Genomic DNA, 17,116 nt, shown 5'->3' on the forward strand with positions numbered 1-17,116 from the left:
GAATGTGGGATACTAGTTCATCTGGATTATGTATGAAGCTTTTATAGAGACTTGCCTGTCTGAACCCGACTGGCTTCATTACTAAGAAACCAGGTGGCCTATAGCTATATTCTTCTTCTGATTGCTTCTCGACCCCTCCACATGCACGCAAGTCATCCCAATCATGTCTCTTCCTGTTGGGAAGTCAAAGTTCACCTTTTCCTGTATTCTGCGAGGGGATATCTAGATGTATGCCTTGGGTCATCTCTTAACTTTGGGTAAATGGGATGTTAAAGGGCAAAACGTAACAGCCCATCCTATTATAGAAGCCCAGAAAGGCAATGTTTAAGAGACAAAGCAGCCTAGGGTCCCCTACCATATTGTTCCAACTGTATGTATTACTTTGAACCCCGAATCTAAACCAAAATATCCTGTTTCGTAAGAAAACTCAGCCAGGAATGTTGCAAACTCTCCACAGCCAGCAAGAGCCATGCAGACTGAATTCCATGCCAGATCTTCTGCCATGGTCTCTGACATCCAAAACCCCTAACATGTCATTGTATTTGGCATCAATAACTAATGAGGTCTTCAGACTGCTCTCTCACACATGTAATTAAGGTAGAATACTGCTGGGACCAGACAATTAAATGTTTTGAAATTTAATTGCAGTGTAGTTGTTTCAAAAGTATTTGTCCTAAAGAACAGAACAATCATTTTTACCAGTTTTTGTTCTGCTGAAATATTTTGCAGACAATGCCAAGACACCACCTATTCCTGAGAAGAGACTCCCAACGTCTTTTGCTTTCTCAAAGATTATGGCAATATTACCTTCTTGCAGGGCTCTTGCCTATTATAAAGGTATCCATTTATATCTAAAAACTTAATTAAATCAACCCCCGAAGTTAAAACAAGTTTAAGGATTGAGTTTGCCAAGGCTAATGCAATAGAGAAGAATCTACATTCTATTATAAAGTGACTCACAGCAGCGAGCTAGCCAGCTGAGGTAAACAAAATCATTCTTTATCTTCTCATTTTGAATCAAGAGGAACACCTGAGGGGAAAAGGGACAGGGGAAAAAACCAAAAGTGTTTGTTTACATTAAATTCCTGCTTTGTGATGCATACTATAAACATGTGCTTACTCCAAAATACAGCTAAATCTCCAATAAGACAAACATTTAACAGCAACGTGACATAAGAGTTTAAGGTATGAAAAGGAGCTTTGAAATGTAAAGGGATGGTTGGGAGAGAGTGACTTGCTTTGCAGAGCTGGAAGTAAGTACTGATGTACAACAAGCCAAAAATGGAGGAAGATGAGATGGGGTAACACTCGATTGAACAGGCAAAGACTGAGAATGATTCTAGAATGTATAGTTTTGAAGTACACAGTGGCCTCTTGCTGATATTTCAGAAAGACCCAACTCAGGACCCCTCGTATGAGCAACAAAAGGTTGTGTGTGCAAGCGCGATATATACATGTTTATAATTATAATTATAATTATATATATATATATATATATAAATAACAACAATTACACATATTCCCTCAGAGTATTCAGGGATATTTCATTTTCCAAGCACAATGTTTTGTACCTAGGAAAACGTAACCCTAATTCCAGATGGTGCTCCCTTTGCTTTTTTATTTGTAGTTATACAGGTGTATCTGGGGCAACTATTAGGTTTATAAAAGAGGAAAACATTCTCCTTGCATCTGTCACTTTGGAACTTTTTTAAAAAATCAAAGCATTCTTTGATGATTGTGCACTCTTTCTATACAAAACTTGCATGGGAATGATCATCTAGGCATTATATTTCAGAAGTAAAGTGCTAGAAAGACTATTCCCCCAGAGGAAAGGCCTTTACAATAGTGCCTGTAGCATTCCATTAATCTTCGTAAAAACAAAACCCTCTTCTTTGGAGGCCAAGCACTTCTTAGCATTACAAACTGTACACGAGATAAATTTGGGGGAGGAAATGGCAAGCTACAGGATGCCTATTCCACAGCATCAAGGCTATTTGCTCCCATTTTCTAATCTATTGTATGTGGATTGATCACTGAAAGATTAATCATGTAATTAGCCTGCAATAGCCAAAAAATATCTTGTGGCACCTTTTCTGTTATGTGAGAAGACCTCAATTATTAACTATATTGATATTAGCAATTAATATAATATTTCCATATTCTCTCTTTGCCATATGTTATTTAGAGAACTGTAATCTGTGACTACCAGAAAACACATCCTGCTTCCATTAAATTATTAGGAACTGAGTCAAAGTATTAGTATAATACAACAATCAGAAGCGGCGATGCAGTCAGCAGAGGCCACAACCCAAGTTAACAAAAGCATTCTTACTGCTCTAGTAGGCCCTCTTCAATTTCACTGAGAAAATGTACCATTGGTCTCACCTGAAAGGTGATTTTCATAGGAGTGGGCCATCACTGCGGGTAATAGTTCCACCTATCGTGCGAAGGCAAGAATGTTTTTGAAGTCAAGACTAGGGGCGTCAGGCCCCTCCCACTCTCCAGTTCATTCGTAGCGAGTCTAAAAAGAGATATCTAAAAATACAAGAACAAGGCCAACAGGCCCTCCAGGAAAATAACATAATAGTCACATGCATAACAACATGACTCTAACATAACAACATAACAGAACTAAAAGTCTTGACTTCACTCTTACATTTAAATATAATAGCGTAACAATAACATGTAACCCATTTATAAAATCTCTAGTCATCCTCCAACTGGGAGGGTCGTGGTGGCCCACTCCTATGAAAATCACCTTTCAGGTGAGACCAATGGTACATTTTCCATAGGAGGTGGGCCATCACTGCGGGATGTACCAAAGCAGCCCATACAGGGAGGGACCACCCACGTGTTAATCCTCATTAAGAACCTGTTGCAACACTCGTCTGCCGAAAGATGCGTCAGCAGAGGCATAACTATCAATTTTATAATGCCTTATAAACGAGTGTGGGGTAGACCAGACTGCAGCCCTACAAATATCGGCAACAGGAGCATTAGTGGCAAAAGCAGCCGAAGTGGCAGCTGACCTGGTAGAATGAGCCGTTATACTAGCTGGAACTGACAGCTTCAGGGACTCATATGCTAAAGTAATGCATGCCCTTAACCAATGGGATAAGGTAGAATTGGATACTTTATGCCCCATAGACCTTGGATGAAAGGATACAAACAGAGACTCTGTTCGTCGAATCTCTTGGGTCCTAGACAGGTAGGTCTTGAGAGCCCTCCGGACATCTAACGAATGCCAAGCCTTCTCGAGAGGATGGGTAGGATTTGGGCAAAAGGAAGGCAAAACAATGTCCTGGTTGCAATGAAAAACTGAATCGACCTTGGGACGGAAGGATCAGTCTTCAGCACAACAGAGTCCTTATGGAAGACGCAGAGGTGTCGAGCAGAAGACAATGCGCCCAACTCCGAAACGCGTCTGGCAGATGTGATTGCAATCAAGACCTTGAAGGACAGCATACGTAGGGGCACAGTCCTGATGGGTTCAAACGGAGGGCGTTGCAAAGCCTGCAGAACTTTCGGCAAACTCCATGAGGGGAACCGATGGACAACAGCCGGAGAGCGTAGGGCGACTCCCCTCAAAAAACGTTTGATGAACAGATGTGAGGAAATATGATCTCCAGGAGAGGACACTGAGAGAATGGATGACAGAGTGGACGCATGTTGACGTAGAGTGTTGGGTCGAAGTCCCATCATAAAGCCGCTATGGAGAAATTGCAGCACCTGATGCACAGTGGCCTGGGATGGATCATGGTGGTGGGACTGACACCACTTGGAGAAAGCCACCCAGGTATGTTGATAAATACGAGTGGTAGATGGTCTTCTCGAGGCCAAAATAATATCAATCACAGCGTCAGACAGTCCAGCTGACCTCAAATGTCCCCGTTCAAACGCCACGCTGTTAGATTGAGCCAAGTAGGGTCCTGGTGCAGTACTGGACCCTGGGATAGGAGGTCTGGCCTGACTGGAAGTGTCCAAGGATCCATCATTGACATTGCCAGAAGATCTGAGAACCACGGTCGGCATGGCCAAAATGGTGCTATCAGAACCAGCTGTGCCCTCTCGGTTCACGCCTTCCTCAAGGTTTTGGCTAACAATGGTATGGGAGGAAAGGTGTACAATAGACCGTCTGGCCACGGTGTTGTCAGAGCATCCACTGCTTCTGCTGTTGAGTCCAGGTATCGGGCAAAGTACCTGGGAAGCTGGCAATTGCGACTGGAAGCAAACAGGTCGACTGAGAGGACGCCGAACCGACATTGGAGACGATGGAAAATGGCTGGATGAAGTTTCCATTCTCCCGGAAAGACCTGTTGTCTGCTGAGCCAGTCTGCTGTCACATTCCAAATCCCTCTGAGATGTTCTGCTTTCAGGGATTGTAGATGTTGTTCTGCCCAGACAAAGATGAGGAAGGCTAAGTCCTGCAGAGGACGAGACCTGGTGCCCCCCTGTCTGTTCAAATGTGATTTTACACACATGTTGTCTGTTCGAATGAGCACATGGTCCAAAGGGAACAGAGACTGAAAATGACGTAGAGCTAAGTGGACAGCCTTGAGCTCCAGCCAGTTGATGCTTTGAGTTTGCTCTGCGGTGGACCAAACCCCCTGAACATACTGGGAGTTGCAGTGGGCTCCCCAACCGATGAGGCTGGCATCTGTGGTTACAACGGTTCTGCGGGGTTCTCTGAACGACGTGCCCTTGGAGAGGTGTTGAACCTTGGTCCACCAGCGGAAGGAGAGGCGCAGTGCGGGGCTCAAACGAACTTTGCGATGGTTGGAGCTGGCAATGTCCTGTTGAAATGGCAACAGAGTCCATTGAAGGTGCCGAGTGTGGGCTTGAGCCCATGGCACAATGTGGATTGTAGAGATGAACATCCAGAGCGCTCTGGCGAGAAGCATGACGTCTGCGGATGTTTGTTGCATCAGGGACCTTGCGATGCTTGTGATGGCAGTGATGCAATCTGGAGCCAAGAAGGCCATTGCCTGCAGGGTGTCCAACATTGCCCCTAGATGTAGTAGGCGTTGGGTTGGTTGGAGATGGCTTTTGTCGAAGTTGACAAGCCAGCCGTAGGCCTGCAAAACATTGAGGGTGATCGTTAAATGATGATGAGCCAGCTCCTCAGACTTGGCCCGTATTAGCAGATCATCCAGATATGGGTAGAGATGAACCCCTTGGGTCCGGAGATAAGCCACTAGGATGAGTAGCACTTTGGTAAACACTCTTGGAGTAGAGGAGAGGCCGAATGGCATCGCTCTATATTGAAAGTGCTGGTGGCCAAAAGCAAACCGAAGAAACTTTCTGTGGGCTATGCAAATGGGCACATGGAGATACGCTTCCTTAAGGTCGATAGAAGCCAGGAAGTCTCCTTCATGCAGACTCTCCGTAATGGAGTGGAGTGATTCCATTTTGAACCTGCGATATGTTACAAAACGGTTGACAAACTTGAGGTCCAATACCGCCCTCCATGATAAATCTCGTTTTGGCACAGCAAATAGGAGGGAGTACACCCCTTCCGACCTCTCCGTTGTGGGGACTGGCTCTATTGCCGCTATGTCCAAGAGGTGTTGTATAGCTGTCTGCATGATTCTGTGCCTGGCTCGTGCCCTTGGGCAAGGGGACGGATGGAATCTGTCTGATGGGATTGCCCAAAACTCTATGGCATAGCCATGACTGAAAAGCTCCCTGATCCAGGAGACTGTAGTGAGGCGCAGCCAACGGTCTCCAAAATGAAGTAATCTGCCACCTATGGGAAGTGTGTTAATACTGCTTGCGTTGGCGAGGACCTCCCCTATATGAGGACGATGAGTTGCCCCTGCACCCTTGATACTGATCTCTGCCCTGGAAGCGTCGGTTCCAGGAGCCCCTGAATAAAGTGGGGTCATAGGATCTGAAGTCGCGGCCTCGTCCTCCTGGCCGCGTTCCACGAAAGGGCTGGTTAGTACGGAAGGAAGGAAATCGCCTGAAAGGCCTGTGGTCGATGTTCTTGACAGTGGCCAGAACCGGTTTGTGGGCGTCTTTTGGATCAACCAGCACTGCCTTTAGAGCTTCCTCGCCGAAGAGTAAAGATCCGGAGTAAGGAGCCCTGGACAGATTCATTCTGGCCACTGAATCAGCCTGCCAGTGGCGAAGCCAGAGGGTCCGTCGCACGACTATCTGAGCTGTCATGGCTTGTGCCCCCAATTGAGTAGCATCCAAGGTGGTATCGGCCACAAAAGCTGCTGTCTTACGCAACTTTATCAGTGACCTTCTGAGGGCGACAGAATCAGGGTTAGTGTCCTCTAGAAGATCATCCAGCCACATCATAGCTGCTCTGGAGAAAATGGAGGCTGAAGCGGAGGCACGCATGGAGAGGGCAGTGGCCTCGTGATTTTTGCGGAGGGCGAAGTCTATTCGACGCTCAGTAGTGTCCTTTAGTTGGGATTCCCCTTCCCTGGGCAAAAGAGATCGTGAAATGAGGCGAGCGATTGGTTCGTCTATGCCAGGGACGTCTAACTTGGTGGCAAAGTCCGGAGCTAGGGCGTAAAGCCTGTCAGCCAGGTTCTTGAAGCGGCGAGATTGAAATGGGTGAGCCCATTCTTCAGAGGCCAATTTGGCAATTGGGTCCGGCACCGGGATGTAGTGTTCAATAGGTGCAAGGGATTTGAGAACCTTGGCCCCTTTGATGGCTGGGGTGGAAGAAGTTGAAGGCGCAGTCTGGAGACCAAGGGTATTAACTACCCTGCGTGCCAGGGGCTGATAGTCTGAGGCATTAAACAAACGATACGATGTATCCTCCTCATGATCTGAATAGTCGCTCCAGTCATCTCCTTCAACGTGGTCAGTGAAGGTTGACTCCTCCGCATACGAGGCTTCGTCAATACATCTGCCTCTGGCTACATCAAAGGGATTTGGTGAGCAGGAAGGATGAGCTTCATGACACGCACGTTGGTCCATGTTGAGTTGAGGTATGGCAGGAACTTGTGGTAGTGACTGCATTTGGGTGAAAAATGCCAGCATGGCTTGAAGTTGGGAGAGGAAATCAGGGGACAGCTGCAGCCCAGTTGTGGCAGATATTTGTGCCTGAGTAGGTATTGGAGCAGATGTTTGGGGCGGTAAAACGGAGGGAGGCTGGTTATGTGAAAGCTGAGTGGGAAAGCCAGCAAAATCCTCCTCGTCAGAGGAAGCAGCAGGGGAATGAAATATATCGCTTATGTGTGCCTGAGTTGCGGTGGTTGGCACAGAGTCATAGCGTGGACGCTTTGGTTTGCTATGGCTGGAAAGATGTTTTGTCTTAGCCAGTGCTTTAACATGCTTAGACTTAGTCGCCTTAGAATATTGTGGCTTGGCTGTTTGTGACATGTCTGGCTGATCTGGTATCATATTGGCTGATTGCGACATGTCTGGGTGTTCTGCCATCTTATATTAACTTGGGTGCAGTACACGGCCACAGAGGGGGCAGGATGTAAAGACCCGAACTGGCACAGTGTACGACCACAGAGGGGGTAGAATACACTGGCAGATGGCTAAGTGCACGGCCACAGAGGGGGCAGGATGCACTGTGGTATCACCGTTAGTATAATACAGACTGTATTTTAGGCTTGGTACACGGCCACAGAGGGGGCAGGATGTACAAAATATAGTTCAGATTAGTGCTGTAGGCTGGATTTCAGGCGTGGTACACGGCCACAGAGGGGGCAGGATGTACTGAATATAATTCAGATTTAGTACAAGTCAGCCACTGATATTAAAGCTCCAGCCTTGATGGTACTGAATATAATTCAAATTTAGTACAAGTCAGCCACTGTAAATTTGTGTGTAAGGAAGCCCTGTAAGTCTGTCTACAACACACATACAACACACATACAGATAACTTGCAGGGAAGGTATCCGTTGGTTAATAAAGGGGTAACAAAAAAGGCGGGAAATTTGAATTCAACAAAAATGGCGCCCGGAAAAAAGAGCAGGAAAAAATGATCTGAAAATGGCGGAGGGGGAAGAAGCAATGGCGGCCGACTGGTAATGAACTGGGGGAAGGGCTGCCCAGCACAGTCTCGCAGGGGGAGGTGCGGGGTCGATAGTCGCACTTGCGGCTCTAAAAAACCCCAAAAGGAGACTGCCGAGAGAAGCCTGTGTCGGGAAAGGCAGCAGGAGGGAAGCCGCTGTCGCCGCCGAGTAAAGAGCTCTCCGCGGCGAAATTAAAGTCACAGAGAGAGAGGGAGAAAGAGAGGGCAGGAAGCCGCAGCCGCAAGCTCCCGCCTGGGAGAGAACCGCAGCCGCAGTCTCTCCAAGAGCTCCTCAGAGCGCTGCTTGAGACAGCCCAGCACAGGAAAAAATAGAGCCGCGAGCTCCCGATGGATGCAACAGAGCCAGGGGGAAAGCTCAAAAGCGGACAAAAACGAAGAGAACCGCAGCCGCGGTCTCTGAGGGGACCCTCAAACAAGCCTCAAACAAGTAAGGGAAATAAACTGAAATAAAGGCTCAAAAAATAAAAAGCTCAAAATTGGCCAAGAAACGTAGAGAACCGCAGCCGCGGTCTCTGTGGGGACCCTCAAACTTAAATGGAAAGTTAAACACAAACAGGGAAAGGAAGGACTTGAAGACAAATGAACAGACAAATACACGAAACTTAGCTAAAAGCTACTTGCTACGCTATAGATCCAATCTTGTTCGTACGAGGCAAGAATGAACTGGAGAGTGGGAGGGGCCTGACGCCCCTAGTCTTGACTTCAAAAACATTCTTGCCTTCGCACGATAGGTGGAACTATTACCCGCAGTGATGGCCCACCTCCTATGGAAAATCCTCTTCTATAGCCAGAATTTTTTGGAAGCAAAGAATTGGAAGGGACCTCAAAGCTCTAGTCCACCCACCCTGCCAACAAAGAAATCCACTGCTACAGCATCCATATTGAATCGGTGAGTTAGAAGACAATTGGCCAAACTCATCCATACAGGTTGCTGTGTTGCCAGGAGTAGGTGGGGGTGGGTGAGGGACTTCTAACACTAGAAAAGTATTGTGCCAATTCAGTTAGTTTGTTAAATAAATACATGTGCTTATTCCAACTCAGCAAATTCCACTGAATTCAATCCAGGTAAATGTGCAAGACTACTGACTATATTTTTTTTGTTGAAGAGGGGGGAAAGGTCTTGTCAGCATGCCACTCTAAAAATTGTGAAGTATTCAAAGTAGTGCTCAAACACGGTATTCCATTCATTACAATTAAACTTTATTTTTCTGGTTGTTTTCCCACAATAGTTCTTGTTTTATCTCATCCCACTCATTTGCTTTTATGGATTCCCTCAGTTATCCCATTTGAAAGGAAACCCAGATTAGATCACCAAATTAATACCATTTAGCAATGTGAGAATTCAGGAAATAAGAACAAATGCAAAAACTAGCTGATATATAGCTCTTATGTTAACCAATGCAAAAAATTGCTGTGATCTCATTTACAACCACCTCCCAAGTTCTTGCAGAAAGTAGGAAGTGGATATCCAAGAAGACTCAGAATAAATAGGAAATGTGTTCCTTTCATGTAGTGGTTTTAAAGAAGCAGATACATACCTCCTCAGCCTCACCGGTATTACCAGTAGCAGCTTTCGCTTGGGCATAGTTAAAGTTAAAAGTGTCATCATTGTAGAAGTAACTCTGGAAAATAAGTTGTGCATAATACATAAAAATCATACTTTTATAAAATGAATAATCAGCATTTAAAATCTGAGGACCTACCAGACAATAAGGTAAAAAAGCAAACCTTCACAAGCAGTAGCTAAAGTTTGTGACTGAGCACATAGCTAAAACATCCCATGATATTAACCACAATGGATTTGGGGTATGTTCCAAGCCAGAAATTGCAGGATGGCAGCTTTCTTTGGTATGTCTTTCTTTCTGGGCATGTTAAGTCATGCTATGATGCAACTGGCTCTTTCTTGACAGGTTTACCCATCTCTTCAAACTGTTAATGGCTGATTCCCTAATTTAGTTAAGTGAGTGCTGAAGATGACAGTTTTATATCTAGTTATGCTCAACTTCCTCTTTCAACAAGCCTTTTAAACAGATACCTTATTGGAATTGTTTTTAAAGATTTTTTAGGGCTTTATCATCTGTTTGCCATCCTGGGCTCCCTTTGGGAGGAAGGGCAGGATAGAAATTTTAATAATAATATCCTTAGAATTATAATATTGTACTGAAATCTCATAAATAGTTTGGGGAAGTGGTCCCCAGTGATGCAGTCCTGGTAAGTGTAAAACCAATTTCAGAAATAAACTTTTAAAACAGCAAATAATTCATGCATGCAGTATTCCTATTTGCTGCAATCCATGTGTATTTTGTATTAAATGCATACCCAAGTCCAAACAGTTGCATAAAGAATGGCCACTGAAATTAGAAGCAAGAAAGATGTGTTGTATATATGACAGGAGACCTGAAGTATGTATAGGATTCCACATTTCTTTCAACTGCTATTTTTGTAATATGAAAGGGGGTTATTTTTAGGATGGCAAGATGAAAAATAGGCCAAGTCTCCTGCACTTTTAACAGTTGTATGTAGAAGAGCGAATTTTATCAGATTAAGGTACACCTGCTGAACTTGCCTCTTCACACAACTAGGTAAAGAGCCTGTCCACTTTTTCACCCAGCCATCCTAGTTACATTAGTTGTAGCTAGCTGTTACATTTGCTGATCAGGAATAAACTGAATGCACACACACTTCCTCCTCTCCTTGTAGACCCAACTTAGAACATTCCCTAGTCTGTTAAACCAGTTTGCTGTGACAAACTGGGACATTCAAAATGGCAAACTGTGATATAAGCAATGCTTGCAAAGTAGGATTGCAAACCACAGGTTGATTCTTATTTGGATGGATCACTAAAAACAGTCTGCCAGTACAGATGTCATGGTAAACTGTCTTAAGGAAATATTTTACTAGAAATATAAGATGCATGAGGGAAGGAGGGAACAGCTGTGCTCTGTGGTTTGGGAGATCAGAAAATGTGATGTCAGAATACAGCCATTCTGAAATACTTGTTAAGACAATTATCCTGTGTCTCAGGACAGCCCAAAATGCATTGTCCTAAATGTTAATTCTGCTCACATCTGAATACTAGTACACTGAAGCTTGGCCCTGTTTACTTTCAGTTCTGAGATTTTACCTTGGTTGCCCACATTTCAAAGTCTTTTCACAAATTTAAGCCTAGACAGTTGCTTTTAAAAATGTTCTGCTTAGATTCCCTGGATGTTAAAATTCTGTGCAAATACTATTTTTTGTGCTTTTACTGTGTTATCACTGAATCATAGATTGCACCCTACCCTGATTAATTCCCTATCAATTGTGCTCTGGAACAATTCCCAAGATTTTTCATAGGTGCACTTATCTATTTGGGTCTGCCATTACATAAATGTGGCCAAGATGACCACACCTGTATCTTTGGTCATTAAGAATTTCAGAACAGTTGCAAAACATCCACCACTTTGTAGGAATGGAACTTAATCAAAGCAGAACACCTTTTTTCTTGTGTTCAAGCCAAGTCCTTGCCCAGGGGAAAAACACACCTTTAACCTCTAGTTATGGGAAAGTCACTTGTGGTGAAATCTTTGGGTGAGTGGGAGGTACAAAGCATTACCCAGATACACTGGTTTGGAACAGAAAGTGGCAGAATGCCAACATACATTAAGCCTCAGTCAGAAGGGAATGTGTAAATGATACATTAATTACATGATCAAATCATGAATCAGACTTTGTTCAGTGCCATCAGTCTTCAGGTATGCCTCACCTTCTGCTTACTCCAGCACTTCTATTTGATCAGCTCTTTATCATACCTGATCATACCCAGTTTTGTGGGCCTTCAATTTCTAATTTGTATGTTTTCGTATCTTTCATTCCTTTCTACAATGGCCCAGTTCTCAAGTCACAAAACTATAGTTAATAGTTTACAGTGAACAGAGATTGTTCCTGCTTCATTCCTCCCCTAGTGCAAGTGAGAACAACAAACCACGATTCCTGGCTGAGCATTATGTCTGAATGAGGGATGATGGTTTGTTTTGCTCATGAAGAAACCCTGGCTTCACATCATGGTTTGGATCCCCAGTTCAGATGTCACACTAAACCAGGGGTCATGGGTTTGTGGCTCCTGCTCTCATAACAACAGCCTGCTGGATCAGGCATATGGCCCATCTAGTTCAGTATCCTGTTCTCACGCTGGCCAACCAGCTGCCCATGGGAAGCCTGTAAGCAGGACCTGAGTGCAAACAGCACTCTCCCTTCCTGTGGTTTCCTGTGGTGTTTGGAAGCATACTGCCTCTGGCTATGGAGGCAGAGCATAGCCATCATGGCTAGTAGCTACTGATAGCCTTTTCTTCTATGAATTTGTCTAATCCTCTTAAAACCGTCCAAGTTGGTGGCCATCACTACTTCTTGTGGGAATAAATTCCATAGTTTAACTAATGTGCCGTGTGAAGTACTTTCCTTTGTCTGTCCTGAATCTTCCAACATTCAGCTTCATTGAATGTCCACGAGTTCTAGTGTTATGAGAAGAGAAAAACTTTTCTCTATCCACTTTTTCCTTGCCATGCATAATTTTATACACTTCTATCATGTCTCCTCTGACCCACCTTTTCTCTAAACTAAAAAGTCCAAATGCTGCAACCTTTCCTTGTACAGGAGTTGTTCCATCTGCCTGATCATTTTGGTTGCCCTTTTCTGAACCTTTTCCAGAAGAATATTGTATCCTTTTTGGGGTGAGGCAACCAGAACTGTACACAATATTCCAAACATGGCTGCATCATAGATTTATATAATGGCATTATGATATCGGCAGTTTTATTTTCAATACCTTTCCCAATGATCCCTAGCATGGAATTTGCTTTTTTCACAGCTGCCACACCCTGGGTTGACATCTTCATCGAGCTATCCACTATGACCCCCAAGGCCTCACTCCTAGTCAGTCACTGCCAGTTCAGAAACCATGAGTGTATATGTGAAATATTTTTGCTTCAATATGCATAACTTTACACTTGTCTACGCTGAATTGCATTTGCCATTTTCTGCCCATTCACTCAGTTTGGAGAGGTCCTTTTGGAGCTCTTCACAATCCCGTGTTTTAACAACCTTGAACAATTTCATAGAATCATAGAATAGTAGAGTTGGAAGGGGTCTATAAGGCCATCGAGTCTAACCCCCTGCTCAATGCAGGAATCCAAATCAAAGCATTCCCGACAGATGGCTGTCCAGCTGCCTCTTGAATGCCTCCAGTGTCAGAGAGCCGACTACCTCTCTAGGTAATTGGTTCCATTGTTGTATGGCTCTAACAGTTAGGAAGTTTTTCCTGATGTCCAGTCAAAATCTGGCTTCCTGCAACTTGAGCCCATTATCCCGTGTCCTGCACTCTGGGATGATCAAGAGATCCCGGCCCTCCTCTGTGTGACAACCTTTCATGTACTTGAAGAGTGCTATCATATCTCCCCGCAGTCTTCTCTTCTCCAGGCTAAATATGCCCAGTTCTTTCAGTCTCTCCTCATAGGGCTTTGTTTCCAGTCCCCTGATCATCCTTGTTGCCCTCTGAACCTGTTCCAGTTTATCTGCATCCTTCTTGAAGTGTGGAGACCAGAACTGGACGCAGTATTCAAGATGAGGCCTAACCAGTGCTGAATAGAGGGGAAATAATACTTCACGCAATTTGGAAACTATACTTCTGTTAATGCAGCCTAATATAGCATTTGCCTTTTTTGTAGTCATATCGCACTGTTGGCTCATATTCAGCTTGTGATCAACAACAATTCCAAGATCCTTCTCACATGTCGTATTGCTGAGCCAAGTATCCTTCATCTTATAACTGTGCATTTGGTCTCTTTTTCCTAAGTGTAGAACTTTGCATTTCTCCCTGTTGAATTCCATTCTGTTGTTTTCAGCCCATTGCTCCAGCCTATTAAGGTCCCTTTGAACTTTGTTTCTGTCTTCCACGGTATTAGCTATGCCCCCCAATTTTGTATCATCTGCAAATTTGATAAGCATGCTCTGTACCCTCCTCATCCAAGTCGTTAATAAAAATGTTGAAGAGCTCTGGGCCCGGGACCAAGCCCTGTGGCACCCCACTTGTTACTTCTGCCCAGTTTGAGAAGGAACCATTGATAAGCACTCTTTGAGTACGATTCTGGAGCCAACTGTGGATCCACCTGATAGAATATCATGGGGCACTTTGTCAAAGCTTTGCTGAAGTCGAGGTATATTATGTTCACAGCATTCCCACAGTCTATAAGGGAGGTTACTCAGTCAAAAAATGAGATAAGGTTAGTTTGGCAGGATTTGTTCTTCATAACTCAATGTTGGCTCCTAGTAATTGCTGCATTGTTTTCAAGGTGCTTACAGATTGACTGCTTTATAATCTGCTCCAGAGTTTTTCCAGGGATTGATGTTAGGCTGACTGGTCTGTAGTTCCCCGGTTCCTCCTTTTCCCCCTTTTTGAAGATAGGGACAACATTAGCTCTCCTCCAGTCATCCGGCACTTCACCAGTCCTCCATGATTTTGCAAAGAATAGAGAGCGGTTCTGAGAGTTCTTCAGCCAGTTCCTTCAATACTCTAGGGTGCAGTTTATCGGGCCCTGCCGATTTGAACTCATTCAAGTGATTAGATATTCCTTGACCATTTGTCTATCAATCTCAAGCTCCAATCCTGCCCCTTCTATTTCATGTTTCCTGGGAGGGTCATCAGCCAATCTGGCCACCTCACTGCTCTCCACTAACATTAGGTCGTTTAAAAGTTAAAGTTAAAAGCACAGGTCCCAATACTGATCCTTGGAGGACTCCATTTTCTACAGCCCTCCAATTGGGAGAACTGTCCATTTAATCCTACTCTTTGCTTTCTGTTTCCTAGCCAGTTCTTGAACCATAAGAGGACGTCTCCTCTTATTCCATGACTGCTAAACTTATTCAGGAGCCTTTCATGGGGTACCTTGTCAAAAGTTTTTTGAAAGTCCAAGAACACGATGTCAACCAGATCATTTCCTTTACATGCTTGCTGACACGCAAAGAACTCTAAAAAGTTGGTGAGACAGGACTTACCTTGCAGAAGACATGCTGGTTCTGCTTCAACAAGGTTCGCTCTTCTATATGCTTAGCTATTTTATCTTTAACAATACCTTCTACCAGTTTTCCCAGGACAGACCACTTATATACTGTCTCTTTAAGTGCCTTCGGCACTTTTGGTTTAGCCTATGGCATTTTGGCCTCTCTGAATTGCTATCCTGTGCACTTGCACTCACAATGCCTAGTTCTAGGCCTAACTCCTTTAAATTTTCATCATTTTATGCCTTTATTCCAGGGGGGAGATTGTTCCAGATAGAACCTTCCTCTGTTCCTGTTGGCTTTCCCCCCTCAATCAGTTTAAATGCTGCTCTGCCACCTTTTTGATTTCAAGCATCAGCAGTCTGGTTCCATCCCAGTTCAAGTGGAGTCCGTCCTTTTGTCCAGGCCTGGCTTGTCCCAAAATGTTCCCCAGTACCTAACAAATCCAAACCCCTCTTCCTGACACCATTGCTCATCCATGCATTGAGACTACAAAGCTGCACCTAACTAGCTGGTCCTGCATGTGGAACTGGTAGCATCCAGACAAAGCTACCCTGGAGGTCCTAGCTTTCAGCATTCTACCTAGCAACTTGAATTTTGCTTTGCATTTCCAGATGCCATTGGTGTCAATGTGCACCACAGCTACTGACTTCTCCCCAGCACTATCTACCAAGCTTTCTAGACAATGGGCAACATCCACAACCTTTGCACCAGGCAGGCAGAGCACCCTGCAGTCTGCACACCCATCACACACTCCACTATCTATATTCCTAATGGCCGAATCACCCACTACTAGGATCCCTCCACCCCCCAGAAAAATATCCTCTGCACCAGAGGATATCTGCTCATTCCCACAGGTCCCTTTGTAAGAGGCTCCCTCTTCTTCAGATAGACACTTTCCTTCCCAGAGGCCCTCATTCTCCATGACAGCAGGACAGCTCTCATCCTGGGAGTGAGACACAGCTATAATGTCTATAATGTCCCCGAAGGTCTCATCCACAAACCTCTCTGCCTCTCTCAGCTTCTTCAGGTCAGCCACATTGGTCTCAAGGAAACAAACTTGTTCCCAGAGAACCAGCAGCTCATTGCACCAAGGGCAGAACCATAACTTCTGTCCAACAGGCAGACAGTCATACATGTTACAGACAGTGCAAAACAATGGAAAGCCCCCACACTCCTGCTTGCTTCCTATCTGCATAATTGATTTTGTAGTTTATTGAGTTAATTTATTGAAAGCTTATCCATTACTTTCTGAGAGAAAGTTTTTAATAAGAGCTAGTTCTCACAAACCATAAAGAACAATCCTTTAATTTGGGGATTGCCTTTTGCTGTTTCTTCTATTTGAGTGAGGGTGGATTTATATCTCAGTGTTTGAGTGTTATCAGCAAACTCAAGGATCTGTCTCTGCATAAGATGATTTATCAGATCAGTTTCGGCTTTATCTCATGTCTCGGCAGTGTCCATCTGTTGCAAATCCTTTATGGTGGATATGTATTCTGCTAAGGCCAACTCTGAAGATAGATCTATCAATGGTCTAGTAATTCTGGGCTCTTGTATAGTCCCTTTAAAGTCCACTGACCAGTCCAGCACAGAGTGCATAGGTGATAATACATCCTGCACCGACTTACAATGCTCACTATCATTCTTCTTCTCCTCCTGCTGCTTGATGAACTGAGTGATTTTAATTTGCCTTTTTCATGTTTCAAAGGGACAATTATGTAGGCTAGGAGTAATTCCCATGTCTCTGCACTTTTTCCTGGTAAGCATTGTATTCCACCTCTGCCCCCCCCCCGAAAAGGATGTAATTGCAATGAACCTCTGGAATCTCTCCAGGAAAACCAGGATAAATTATAAGTCCAAATCTTCAGGTTAGGGGAGGGTGTAGTTACATCAAACTGTCAGTAAAACAGATAGGTAACCAATGTTCCAACTCTGCCTCTCCCATCAAAAACTGCAGCATTCCTTTTTGAATAGGGGCTTTGGCAGGAACCTTCCTTTACTGAGGGGTTTCAGAGAAATACAGAAAACACCGAGCCTTTGGGTTCTCACCTCCCCACCAAGCTGAATTGCAGAGCCTAA

The 17,116-nt window shown here is 44.4% G+C and overlaps 1 protein-coding gene across 3 annotated transcripts in view; it reads right to left on the bottom strand.

Moving 5' to 3' along the window:
- Positions 1–17,116, bottom strand: part of IFT56 (intraflagellar transport 56) — a 58,493-nt gene that overhangs the window by 8,720 nt on the left and 32,657 nt on the right. For all 3 annotated transcript variants that reach the window (XM_061639357.1, XM_061639356.1, XM_061639358.1), the window contains 2 exons: positions 9,544–9,627; positions 961–1,030 (listed from right to left, as the gene is read on the bottom strand). In XM_061639357.1, coding sequence (XP_061495341.1) covers positions 961–1,030; positions 9,544–9,627 — 154 coding nt within the window. The remainder of the gene's footprint in view (positions 1–960; positions 1,031–9,543; positions 9,628–17,116) is intronic.

The sequence above is a fragment of the Rhineura floridana genome, chromosome 8 (genome assembly GCF_030035675.1).
Source record: "Rhineura floridana isolate rRhiFlo1 chromosome 8, rRhiFlo1.hap2, whole genome shotgun sequence".
NCBI classification, from domain to species: domain Eukaryota; kingdom Metazoa; phylum Chordata; class Lepidosauria; order Squamata; family Rhineuridae; genus Rhineura; species Rhineura floridana.